Source organism: Silurus meridionalis, chromosome 9 (assembly GCF_014805685.1).
Source record: "Silurus meridionalis isolate SWU-2019-XX chromosome 9, ASM1480568v1, whole genome shotgun sequence".
NCBI lineage: Eukaryota > Metazoa > Chordata > Actinopteri > Siluriformes > Siluridae > Silurus > Silurus meridionalis.
In genome coordinates, this window is record NC_060892.1 from 19,069,242 (window position 1) to 19,082,507 (window position 13,266).

General features: G+C 36.7%; 1 protein-coding gene across 2 annotated transcripts; it reads right to left on the bottom strand.

The window, feature by feature from the left end:
* Nucleotides 1–1,221: 1,221 nt before the first annotated feature.
* On the bottom strand, nucleotides 1,222–8,326 carry LOC124391118 (vitellogenin-like). Of its 2 annotated transcripts, none has more exons than XM_046857478.1 (27): nucleotides 8,281–8,326; nucleotides 8,162–8,182; nucleotides 7,923–8,074; nucleotides 7,577–7,828; nucleotides 7,322–7,483; nucleotides 7,081–7,229; nucleotides 6,841–6,991; nucleotides 6,567–6,724; nucleotides 6,319–6,484; nucleotides 6,110–6,235; nucleotides 5,662–5,880; nucleotides 5,359–5,576; nucleotides 5,172–5,269; nucleotides 4,944–5,068; nucleotides 4,736–4,837; nucleotides 4,514–4,648; nucleotides 4,126–4,312; nucleotides 3,920–4,022; nucleotides 3,638–3,826; nucleotides 3,269–3,525; nucleotides 2,792–3,177; nucleotides 2,402–2,446; nucleotides 2,261–2,326; nucleotides 1,894–2,097; nucleotides 1,655–1,806; nucleotides 1,435–1,573; nucleotides 1,222–1,356 (listed from the first exon to the last, which is right to left on the bottom strand). In XM_046857478.1, the coding sequence occupies exons 1-27, from the start codon at nucleotides 8,318–8,320 to the stop codon at nucleotides 1,222–1,224; spliced, it is 4,137 nt and encodes a 1,378-aa protein (XP_046713434.1). In that variant the 5' UTR covers nucleotides 8,321–8,326. The 2 variants fall into 2 exon arrangements, with proteins under 2 accessions (XP_046713434.1, XP_046713433.1); XM_046857477.1 differs by having other exon boundaries at nucleotides 2,261–2,311; nucleotides 2,807–3,177; nucleotides 8,281–8,320.
* Between the last annotated feature and the right edge of the window lie 4,940 nt (nucleotides 8,327–13,266).

The window sequence follows — 13,266 nt, forward strand, 5'->3', positions numbered from 1 at the left end:
ACTTAAATACAAGTGGTAACTCCTCCACCTATAATTGAGATACTTCCTTCTTGATAAAGTCATATTGCCTCCACGACAAATGGCAAAAATTGTTGCCTTTGTCTATACTGTTTTTTTTAAAGGAATTAAAAATGCAGTTTTCTATCTTTTTCCATCAATAATCATTTTATATATTGCATTTTCCACTTCCTGTTTGCTGCATATTTATTTTTATTCCTCAAAGAATGCTCCTATTTATAGTCAGAGATGGTCAGTGAGAGTGAGAGCAGTGTAGTTGGGTGTAGGTTTGGATGCTTTAGACAGAGTTAGCAATCAGCATGCTACAGCATGAAAGTCTTTTTAGCAAGGGTTGTAGGTGATGGCTCTTGTGTTCAACACTTGCTTGCTCTACTCAGAAAAACATCTGCTGGTAATCTGAAAGAGGTCTGGTTTTAAGGGACTCGGTTCAAATGAATGTGAAAGTAGCTAGCGTTTTTCGCCAGCAGATGTCCCTCAGTAGCGCCCATTGTTTCCACATCATCAATATGCTAAATCAGAATACATTTTCATGAACACTGAAAGATTTTTTGATATGTGCTCTCAAAGTGCCAGTAATTTGTTGTGTATGTTAAAACCCAGGACAGATTTTAAACAGTTTTATGCCAAAATAAATAATTATATATTTTTTAAACTGTCATAAACTGAATTTATAGACATGAAATGTCCACATTTATTATTAGAGAACAACAATTGTTTTCAAACTTAGATTGCAGGTATTTTACAATCGTTTCATCAAGGCTCTTTGGGAGTCACCCACTGTGGGTGAAATTGGAAAAGAATTTAGACTAGCTTAAAGTCGAAATACCTTTCACATTTAACACAGAAGGAATATTCAGTCATTCCCATATTTAAGGTTTAAGCTAAGTGTTGAGTATATTTTAATATCAGAATATAGTCTATATTTAATCAATCCGATGAATAAAATTTGCATTAACTGATACTAAAGTTTTAATATGACTAAAATATTAAATTTCATCGCTATAGCTACTTAGATATTTATTTTCTCTCTAAAAGGACTTGGCCAGTGTCACACAATTTTATGGAAAAAAAACACCTTTATCTATCCACAGACAATGAAGGGAAAACAAATACATATCTAAAAACACATTTTTGTCTTTTGGATGCTCTTTATTTCATTAAATTTATTTACATATTTGTATTTTGTATTTGTAATCAAGTAAGTCAATTTTGTTGGATATCTCGTAGCCATTTTTCAACAATGGCCTGAATGTCCAAATTCTTGAGAGCGGGAATGGTTCCATCCTGTTCAACAGGCAGGGCCATAGAAAGAGGCACAGCTTGCTTTGACATTGTCATCTGGAAGGCAAACCAAATTTAAATGTTAAATATTTATTTTTAAGCATTAAACTATGCAAAAACAATTATTTTCCTCACCTTTGGAGTCCGCAGAAGAATGTTGAGTGACTTTTCAGTGGGTAGGGCCAGGATGAGGTTAATCTGTCTTTCATTATTGTTAGCTCTATCAGCATTAAATCCAACCAGGGGAGCTATAACTGAGATGTCCTCCATTGCCCTGTTAATAGAAGAAGAGAAAGAAGATTTATTTGCAATATTACATTTGAAAGTTTTAATGTAAATTGCTTTGACATAATACCTTTGAGCATAGTGGACAGGATTATTTAGGATTTTTGGTACTCTGTTCCAACCCATTTCCAAACAAGCAGCAGGATGTGCATCATGCATACCAGTTTCAGCCTTGACAGTTACAGAATAGTCCTGGCACTGCTCACCAATAGCAAACCTGGCCTAATGAGAGAGTCCTTCCTTAGTATAAACAATAAAGCATTATTATATATAATGAATGTATTTTAAGAACCTTTTGGAGTAACTTACAGCAACTTTATGCTTGCTTGGAAGTATAGCATCAGCACATATCTTCCATTTATCATTTGCAGCCAAAGTGGCAAACACAACCTGCACTCTTGATGTAGACTTGTCCAAGTAAGCAGCAAGCTGGTATCCTAGCTTGCGGTCAGCTCTAACAGCACGAGCAATGATGGCAAAAGCAGGTGGGACAGCATCTCCAAGTAGTCTAACCTGAAATTATAAATATGGACCTTGGTACTTTTACAGTGTGGGAGTATCTATTACATCCATTATATATATATATATATATATATATATATATATATATATATGTGTGTGTGTGTGTGTGTGTGTGTGTGTGTGTGTGTGTGTGTATATAAAAATGTAGTTTTACCTGTCTCTGCACAGCTTCGATGCTAGAGGCACTGCTAGCTTTTGACCGACCCTGTGTGACCAAGTACTAAGGCAAATATAGAAACATTAATATATATTTAATAATTTTATAAATAAAAATAGATATTGTTTTTGGAATTACCTGATCATTATGGAACTTCCAGAACTGACCATATGAATTAGCATTCTAGGAAAGAAAATTTAAGTCATTTCACCAATTAAGCGCATATATTTTTTTGCATTGCAAATTTTATACTTCATTTATATTTGCATTTAGTATTTTGTATTATGTAATATTTGAATAATTATATAGCTCAAAGTGACAAACAAGGATGCTGGTTATTGTTGTTGATTTTAATGTTAATGCTTTTTGTTGCTGTTAAACATAACATTTATCTTATTTTTTACAAATGCATGTGAAGGCTATAGATGTTACTGTACATGATAACATATTCTGTTCACTAAATATAATGCTGTACATAGTTCAAGTTTCATGCCTCCTATCTAAAACCGTGACCTGGTAAAGACTTACCCTAGTCACATGAGCACTGGAGGAACTTCTGCTGCTGCTGCCGCTCTTGCTGCTGCTGCTGCTACTTGTACTGTTATTCCTGCTGTTGTGGCCACTTCTGCTGCTGCTGCTGCTACTCCTGCTGCTGCTATTGACATTCCTACTGCTGCTGCTGCCACTCTTGCTGCTGCTAGCACTCTTACTGTTTTTGACAGATGATGAGGAGCTACTTGAACTGGAGTTCTTATTCCTTGGTCCAGACTCCAGAATTTCCCTCAGTTTCAACAGGATGGTACTTTCTTCAGGATTTTCAGCATTAATTAAGCTGATTTCCTTTGTAAGTTTCTCAGCAGCCTTTGATCCAGCTTGTACTTCAAACTCCAATTTTTCTAGTGCAGGACCATCACCTGAAAAACAATCAAGAGAATTACTTAAATGTTACTATCAAATCAAGAATACATTTTTTTTATAATCAATTCCTTTGACTTTACTAATTACCTCTTGTCAAAGAAACTCGAACCGAATGTCGTCCAATAAAATAATAGAGAGGATTTGACTCCATAAAGCCAGCATTCTTGGAGGAAACTTCAAGACATACTTTGATTAGAAGATAAGGACAAACAGCACACAAGGTCTTCTGAACTGAAGATGGAATCAACCTCTGTGCTGCGTCAGAAGACACTGGAGGTGCCAGAGATACGACTCTCTCATCAGGGAGGTCTTCAATATTTCTGGCCACAGCAACTGTCTCAAAGCTAAGGGAATCAAGTCAATTAACTTGCATGATAGTCAGCTGTTAATGTATCACCTATTACAGTGATTTAGTTTTCATGTTGAGGTAAAGATTTAACATTGTCTTTCTCTTACCTAACAGAAGCAATATGATCAGGAACAGCAGCAGCAGGCAGAACCTCCAGCTTTACATTGCCTTTCGGAAGGTCTGCTTTTAAAACCAGTTTTGCTGGCAAAACAGTGTGTACCTTTCCCCTGGCCATAACAGCAGCCTGAATGAAGGCAGTGTTCACGCCAATTACAGCAAATGTCTGGAGGGCAACACTAAAAGCAAAACAAGACAAATAAGTAGATAAGCTCCATAGCAAATTTTTATAGAAATTAAACTATCAGTAAAATTTCTTTTAGAAAGTGTACCTTGGTCTGGCCTCAGCCTGCAACTGGAGATTGCTCTTCATCAACTGATCAAGAGTGAGAGCCTGTGGGTGCTCAGGCAACGGAGGGGTAATAGACCCCTGAACTAAAAGAATTTATGCAATAATTAGGTCAGAAATGGTAATCAGTATACATTATTTATAAGCTGCATGACATTCAGTATGTTATAACTATCAAGAAAGCCATACCATTGAGAGATGCCACAGCAACAGCAGCAGTGTAGTAACTAAGCTCCATTGGCACCCCAAGAGAAGTGGGGAGAATGCGACGCACCTCAGCTGCCAGGAGGGGTTTGGCATACTGGATAGCAACGCCTTTTTGCAATGCCTTAAAAGCCTCCTTCATTAGTTCACGAGCACGTAATCCAGTAGTAAACTGTAGATGTAAACCATTTTCCATTTTTATATTTTACATGAGATTACATTTTTTTTTTTTGCAGTTATTTCTAAGAATGTTTCTCTTGTTGAAAAAATTATACATATTACTAATTAAATGTTTAGTTGAATAAAGCATTTGTGTGCTTGAATATAAAATATTAGGTTATTTGCTTAAATGAAATTAATAACTGAAAAGAACCTGTGCTGCTTGTTCAATGATGATTTTGTGAATGAAGTTTTTGTCAATGTTGGCAAAAGCAATTTCCTGTCCAAGAACTTTGACATAGACAGAAGCCAGCTGCTGTTTTGATGGCAAAGACTTCCAGTCCATCAGCTTCAAACAGATAAAGGACATATATGTATAATTAAAACCTAATGAATACATAAATATAAAATACATACATTACTGATGGTAACTTACAGCTTTAAAGGTGTTTATAATTTTAGTGATGCGATCAGCATTTTCATCTGCAGCAGGAGTCTTCTGTAGAGCCTCTTGGAGACCTTCAGTTCTTATGCCAACCTGGTTGAAATAAATAGAGTAAAAAGGACATGCCATTTCAGTGGTAGAAATTATTATTAATTTTTTTGAACGAATTTACAGATATTGTAAAAAGGCATATTTTTACCTCAATAACATCAGCGGCAGCCCCAGCGAGGTAAGCTCGTGCTTTAGCAATGACAGCTCTGGGCAAGATGGTAGCAGCATCATTGATCAGGTAAGCACTACCAGCAGCACCAACCATGAAAGGAGCTTAAGACAGAAAAATTATACAAAGATTTGTAGTGGCAAAACTAAATTTTTCATCCTCCTGAAACATAATATTATACAATAAAAAAAATATATTGAAACATACAGATGTAGAGATCGAAATGGTTGGCTCTACTAAAATGTTCACTCAGTCTGTCCAGTTTGTGGCTCAACATTCTGACGGCAACATTTGCTGCAGCAGCCCTAAAATATCAGTGGAAAGAAATATTAATTTTGTCTAGATTTTTGTAACACTAAATAAATTGTATTAATAATATTTAATTTTGTCTTACAAATTCATGTTATCAGGTGTCATGCTTCTGGTTAGAGACTTCATATAAGAATAAGCAAAACTGACAACATGCTTGTTGGTCTCTTTCTCCAAAGCACCACCAAGAGTGGCCATGAGAGCAACTGATGGCTTGGTCTCAAAAAGTACAATGCAGGCAACCATGCGTAGTTCAGGATGTAGTGCCCTGTCCATGAAAAGTTGCAGTGCCACTGGTTGGACCTAAAGCAATGAAATAGAATGATTACGATCCAGGGACAGGATCGTTCATGAAAGCAATTATGTTCAGATATAATTCCATACTAACCAACTTTGGTTCCCTCTTGGCAATGTTCCTAAGAGCCAAGATGGCATCAGTCTGGACCCTCATGGGAATGGAAGCAGCAGCACTTCCAAATCCAGGCAGGAGTTTCATGATGGTTTTAAGGCTAGCAGGGTGACCAGCATTTCCCAGAACCTTCAGAGCCAGTGTGATTTCAGGAATCTCAGCCTTGGAAATAGCTTCAGCCGCACTATCATGGATGGGCTAATATAAAAGTTTAAATGAAGAATTTGATTTGTCACGCATCTTTAACATGTATTTAACACGTAAGCTATTCTTCTGTAAGTGTACGTTAAGACAACAATATATTTAAGGAAATATTTTATATTATTTGTTTATTTACAATGTTTATATATAAAAGTTCTTTTAGAAGAGCAATGTAATACTGCATAAATTAAGTACACAAATGTAAAGGAATGAACAAAAGCTTTACCTTCAAAAGATCAGCATGACATGTAGGAACTTCAGCACAGTATTTAGCAATCAAGGAACCATGGCCAAGCATGATCACCTCACGCAGCACTGGTATGTTCTTGACTTTGGGGTTTGTAGCCAGATTCTGTTGGATGAAGGAAATAGTTTAAAGTATTTAAACATGTTCTGCTAGACATAAAATACTTGAGTTGAATGAATCCCACTCACAGCAGTGAGGTGGATGGTATCTTGATTAGCAGTAGCCATGTGCAATGCAACAAGAAGGGCCTGAGTGACTTCAGAGACAGCTAGCTCATCTGCTTGAAACTTCTCCTTGATGAATCTCAGTGCTACTTGTGTACCCACAACTGGAACTGCATCCAGAATCCACTGTCTGAAACCACAAAGATTTTAGAAAAGCAAACAATCTCTACTTTTGTCACATTTATTTATGGCAATATTAAAATTAACCTCACCTGTGAACAGGCTTGTTCTTGTACTGAGCCCAGATGGCTTCAATGTTCTCCAAAGTAGCGACACGCATGAGCTGGACAAGCTGGACAAACTTCAGAGGAGCATCTTCATGAACCATAGCCGCATTATTTGCCACCAGATGCTGCAATACCTCTGCAATCTGTAAAATACAGATACTAATACTAAATACTTGAAATCAAAACCAGTATCAATTTTCTCAAGGTATAAAAAAACAGGAAAGCCAAAGAATATATTAAAATAAACTAATAAGGATACCTGGGCCTGTGCATTATTGATCTTCAAAAGTTGAATTGGAGTTTGATAAATCTCAGTAGCAAATTCATACTGCAGAGATCCACGAACTGAGTATTCACCAGCAGGGGGAGCAATTGGGGAATTCTGCACTTCTTGTAAATTCAACATTTGCCTGAAAAAAAAAAACAACTCAAAATTATTGCTAAGTCGATTACCTCTCTGATATTAACAAATGTAACAGATAAATAATATAAATCATACTTGGCTTTCATTTGAGCTGCTCCAGTTGCTGTATTTAAGAGTGAGAACTGATGGACCTCTTCAACTGTAGCCTCAGAAACAAGTGCACCTGTATCTGTGGGCTTCATGATGTAGCTGAATGTTGCAGTCCCGGTCAGACTCTTAAGCCTCTGTGGTGAGAACATAATTCAATGATTAAGTATAATTTGTTTTAGAGAATTAAAATGCAAGAACAGAAATCACTGTTAGTTTCTGAATTTACCTGCTGGCACTCTTCACAGGTTTCAGTGTAAGCTAGTCCAATGTCCTTTCTGACTCTATCATGGCAGTTGTTCAGATCTTTAGACTTTCTTACAGCAATCTGATGGGTCTGTACATCTTCTGTGATCATGTAGTGGGTCTTGCAAATTCCCTGAGGTCCAGCCTTTGAGAATGAAATAGCTTTAGTTAAGATATCAGTTCAGAATAGAATTTCAATTTCATTGGCAGTAACTATTACTCATGTTTATGGTCTTACTTCATGCAGCTCATACACATTCTGTGTGTTCTTGAGGTTGAGCTGAAGGATGTTGAGGATGCCTCTGTGCAGATTCAAAACAGTAGCAGAGACTCCAGCAGGGGCAAATATCTTACCCACCACACCATTAGAATACTCAAATTTAATGGGCATCACAAGCTGAGCATTTAATGCTGAGGTGAGCTTTGCAGCAGGAACGAAAGAATCCTGGGGCCAGATTCCAGTGTACTCAAAGAGCTGAGGATCTTGAAGCTAAGAGTTAATAATTAAAATTAAAATAATTATTTGCAACACAGTTCATGTTACTCTCTTGTTACACCATCCATGCATAAAATGAAAAGTTTACCTTTAAAAGTAAGGAATTCTGGGCTACAGCACTGATGAGAACCTTGCTACTGACTTTTACACCAGCCTTGGCCAGACCCTCTTGAGGCAGACCACCCAAGAGCAAACCCTCATACTTGTATACATAGGTTTTACCCGCAGCAAACTCTGGAACTGAGGAAATTTTTTACAGAAAATTTTAGTGAAATAAATAACAAAAGTTCCTAAATATTTAAATTTATTCCTAAAACCATTACTTACCAAGGTTAATTTGATGACTTGCTAAATGAAAATAGAAATAAACATGTTATATTTCATATTCTGAAATAGTGAAATATTGCGCATTTTTAATTTTTATTTTATAAATAATAATGACTTACCCACAAGGGCCACAGTCAAAGCGAGGACTACAGCTCTCATGACTGGTGGTTTGTAATGAAATCACAAAGAATGCATCTTTTTATTGCAAAAATTCTGCTGACTAATTGGTGCCTGAACCTTAAATTATTAACTAGACTTGATGTACTGTTACCTAGATCTGAATTCACAGCTGATACAATCATTTTAGGTCAGGTTGCCTTAGCCTTCTGCTCCAATGTACACAATCTTTTTTTTTCTAATTAAAATGTTCATCTATTTGTTTCTTAAAAAAAAAAAAAAATATATATATATATATATATATATATATATATATATATATATATATATATATATATATATATATTTTTTTTATTATTTTTATGCTACTTGATTTGATAATATTGTACATTTACAGTAACCATAAACAAAGTTATGTGAACAACTGTACTAAACAATAACATTTATAACATAACATTTATTGTAATTGTAAACAATTACAATAAATATTCAAAACACATTTAGTGTACATTATCAATTACCAATTTACTTTTTCTGATGGTTTAGTAAAAAAAACTAAGTCACACTTTTTTTTCAGAATTTTTAGTAATTCAGACAACAATCCGTCTTTAACATTACCCATATGATTCAATATTAAACTTTTTTTGCAGCTTTTCCGATTATTGTTAACTATTTTTAATTAAATAGTTAATAATAATATAATTAAACAATAATTATATAATTGAGTAAACATATTTATTATCAATGTCATCTTGATATATAGTGAAAGATAATGTGGAGTAAAGTGACCTGAACCACACATGGAATAATGTGACCTGAACCTCACCACTGCCCTGTTTAATTAAACATTTGTATAGTTGCCTAATCAGGATTCTTTTTTTTGCCAGAAGGCACAACATCCCGTCCATTTTAGGAAGAATAAACATAACAACAGATGTAATAATTTTGTTATTATTGTAAATTTCTAAACAAATGTCACAGTTATTCAGATAATTGATGATTCAGTAGAATATAAACATGTTGTATGCATCTTAGCCATAATGAATGTTTTATTTTAAGGGTAGCATTTTTTTAAGGTCACAAAAATTATTTACTTTTTAAATTATATCTAATAGTCTTTGGTGTTATGATATGCTATAAATAGATCTCACTATCAGATGAAAATTCTTCATTTTATTTGTAATTCTTTTGACTGTTTTTTGTTTTGTTTTTTTTATCCCATTTTACAAGCTGATAAAAGTAATCTATTTATTTTAATCAAATAAACTGAACCAAACAGAGTGGAAAGTCAATTTGTCATTAGTCTTTAGAATCAAAAGCACCTGACAATATACATTTATTAAAAATTCAGTGTGAATCAAAGCAAACTGTATCGAATCAATTGAGCAGTTCATCAGTGTGAGGTATTTGATATGTATTTTAGATGTAAATTTAGATGTAACATTGATTCTTTCCATTAAGACTACTGGAATGGACCAATCACAATGGGACTCCTCAAATATACCCATATCAAGTATCACCATGTGTTCCTTCCCTTTTTGTGCTTGGGGAAAAGATATTGGAAGCTGCACACCACTATCGATGGTGACATCTGGATATATTAATGTGACCAGGAATAGGCAAAAACATGCCAGAATTATACTTGCTGCAGCTCTTCACCCTCAATGGTTTGGGTCAGTGAGAGAATGTTTCCACATGGTACAGGGGTAGACTGAGCCAATATCAGCTCTCGCTCAAGTCTGGGCCTTTCCCTCTCCAAAACCTTGCAAACCACTTTGATCCACAATTTAAAGAATTTGGTGGTCAATTTCCAGCATGCAACCTCTATCCATTTGCCTGACCTTTTAGTTGACATTTCCAACTTGTCATGTGACCTTGAATGGCCCTTACCACTTGGCAAGTAATTTAGAGCTAAACATGGGAAGCAAAGTGAACAGTTTATTTCCCGGTGCAAACTTGTGTAACCGAATGCTGCTATTACAGCCTGGGTCAACTTTCTTGTGTTGTAGCAAATTACCCAGCTAGGACAGCCCCAATGTGTGAACTTTCATATTGTGATGCGGAGAATGAGGCGGAAGCCGAAGTATGCGCACACAAAGTTCTTTAATGAACAAAAAGAGGCAGTAATTACACACACTGGTTGTGAAGCTGTATATTCCTGTGAAAGATAACGGCAGTTCGTGTAAAGAATCCACAGGACCACGCTGGGGAAAGCGCGGCGCTGGCAGCAGCGGAGAATCGCGGTGCAGACAGCGTGACTTGTGGAAAACAACAACGGACAAAGTGTGGGTGAACATGAGTGGCTTATATGCGTGTGTGAGTAATGGAAGTCAGGTGTGCCGTGTTAGTAATCAGGCGAGCAGCTCCGTGCAGGCAGGGCATGTGCGGGTGAAGATGCAGGGTGCTCCCTGACACATATTTACTTTTTCATTTATGCCATTTGGCATATGCCCTTATTCAGAGTGACTTTAAATGATCTTTTACACGTATTACAATTGAGTGTTTTCCTCTCAAATCAAGAACATTTTGAATTTTGCTTTTATTGATTGAGGTTCCTCCTACAAATTATCCAAGATGACCTATAGGATGCCAGGAGACTTATGACTGTACAATAAATAAATCTTGAAACCCCAGTCTTCTCTGAAAACTTTGCCTGGGAGAGACCTTGCTGATGCATTATAACTACCTAGTGTCTTGTTGCTGTGCTCAGTCTTGCCATGGAGTATGATCTGTGACATGAAACTGTGATTTGAATTGTTATATGTGTATGGGTACAAGCTTTGTGCCATCTTTAATGTCATCATGGAAAATTGGGTCTAGGAACATTTACAAATTAAACATGAACATCATTATGAATGTCAAATTAAACATGAACTTCTTGACTTGAGAACTGTACTCCACAGATTTGGAAAGTTAACACAGAGAAATGTTCAAGGATATCAATCCAGTCATTAAAATTGCCCTTTTGACTTCCCAAATTTTTATTGGGGGATCAATTATTCATATTAATGCCCATACTCAGGCCTCTTTAAGGGTCATAAAGCAAGTCAAGGACATCACTAGATGCGGGGGCACTGCAGATATAATTAAATTTTCTCAAACCATGAAGAGAGGTGTTGCTTTGGCAATGGAGGAAATGAAACCAGATTTTAATCTATAAAATATATAATATAAATAAAATGTGGTGCTCCAGTTTGCTTTCAGTTTAGTGGATGAAACTGCCAGTAGGATTGGGAAAATATGATGGCAGGCTGGGTAGCTCTATATATGATTTAGGCAGTGGTAGTATGGGGCAACTAGGCATAGACAGACATTGGTGAAGGGCATGGGCAGGGTGAAAAAAAGTGTTCTGTGTTGTGGCAATGACAACTGAGCTTGGATGATTTTGGTGTTTTTGAGTTATTTCCTGTCTGTCTGTGATTTGTGTGAGACTGGAAATCAGAAAATGCTGAAAAGATCACCCATAACTATATCATGAATAGCAGATTAATTAAACAAAAGAGAAAATGTATTATAATTTAAAAAATAGGCTTAGACAAACATTATTCTCACCACACACTACAAAAAACATTACTGCATGCTACATGAAAATATTTATTTCTTAGAAATTTTTGCAATTAAAATACTGAATATAGATTATTACATTTAATGCACTGGAGCTACTTTATTCATGAATTGTTTTTTTTTTATTCAATTAATAAAATGCCAGATAAAATATCATATATTTAATATTAAATTTAATAGTTAATGTTACATTTTAAGGTCCCCTGGTGGTCTAGTGGTTAAGACGCAGCGCTCCCACCGCCGAACCCATCCGGGTTCGATTCCCGGTCAGGGAACCATCCCCAGCCACTCTCAGTGCCGGTCCCAAGCCCGGATAAATTGGGGAGGGTTGCGTTAGGAAGGGCATCCAGCGTAAAAACCTGTGCCAAATCAAACGTGCGGAGGATCCGATGTGGCGACCCCTAACGGGAGAAGCCAAAAGAAAGAAAGTTAATGTTACATTTGCTATTGAATTCCATAATTTTTAACAGCATGACAAAATACTCAACACAATTCTCTTAATGCCCTAAAAGTGCATGGTTAAAAAAAGTTCTCTATATCAATCGTTTACTATTGTAGGAGTGCTAAATACAAGTGAGAGCTCAGATTTGACTAATATTTGAAAGTTTTGTCATAAATGTGCGAAAAACTGGTTACCAAACAACAGATAATTAAACATGAAAATGCAGCTTCCCCTGAGCCTACAGAAGGATCTTGCGTGCCAGGTTGTACAGAAGGCATGAGCGCAGACCCAACTGGTGGTTGATGTATGAGACAACCGAGGTGTTGTCCGAGCGGATTAACACATGGTGACCTCTGAGGTCTGACAGGAAATGCTTTAAAGCTAGAAGCATGGCCAGCATCTTTGATGTGCCACAGCAGATGGGGCCCTCCCCATAGGCTTTGGGCTGAGCGGCCACTCATGACCACTCCCCAACCCGTGAGGGACCGGGAACTCTCCGGACATCTAAGGTATCTAAGACATCTAGGGCTCGCTGCATGACCTTGATTGTATGGAGCGGATTGCCCCTTTCAAGAGAACCCTAGGGTCCTGAGCCACTGAAGGGGTCTCATGTGCAGGAGGCCAAGTGGAACCACATTAGACGCTGCTGCCATAAGCCCCAGCAATCTCTGGAACTGCTTGAAAGTGAGTGACTGCCCTTCTCTGATCCTCCTGATGGCCGTAAGGATGGACGCAATGCGGGCAGGAGATAGCTGCGCATGCATAAGTGTCAAATCCAATACGATGCCTAAATAAGTGGTTCTCTGTTATGAAGGAAGCACACTCTTTTGGCATTCAGCAAGAATGACATCTCGATGCCGGATCACTTAGTGCTCTGATTGAGCTAATTGCATCCAATCGTTGGAGTTTAAGATTCGAATTAAGAAAGGAACCATATAATCATATAATAAAAGCTTATTTTATTGCTAATGTGACACATACT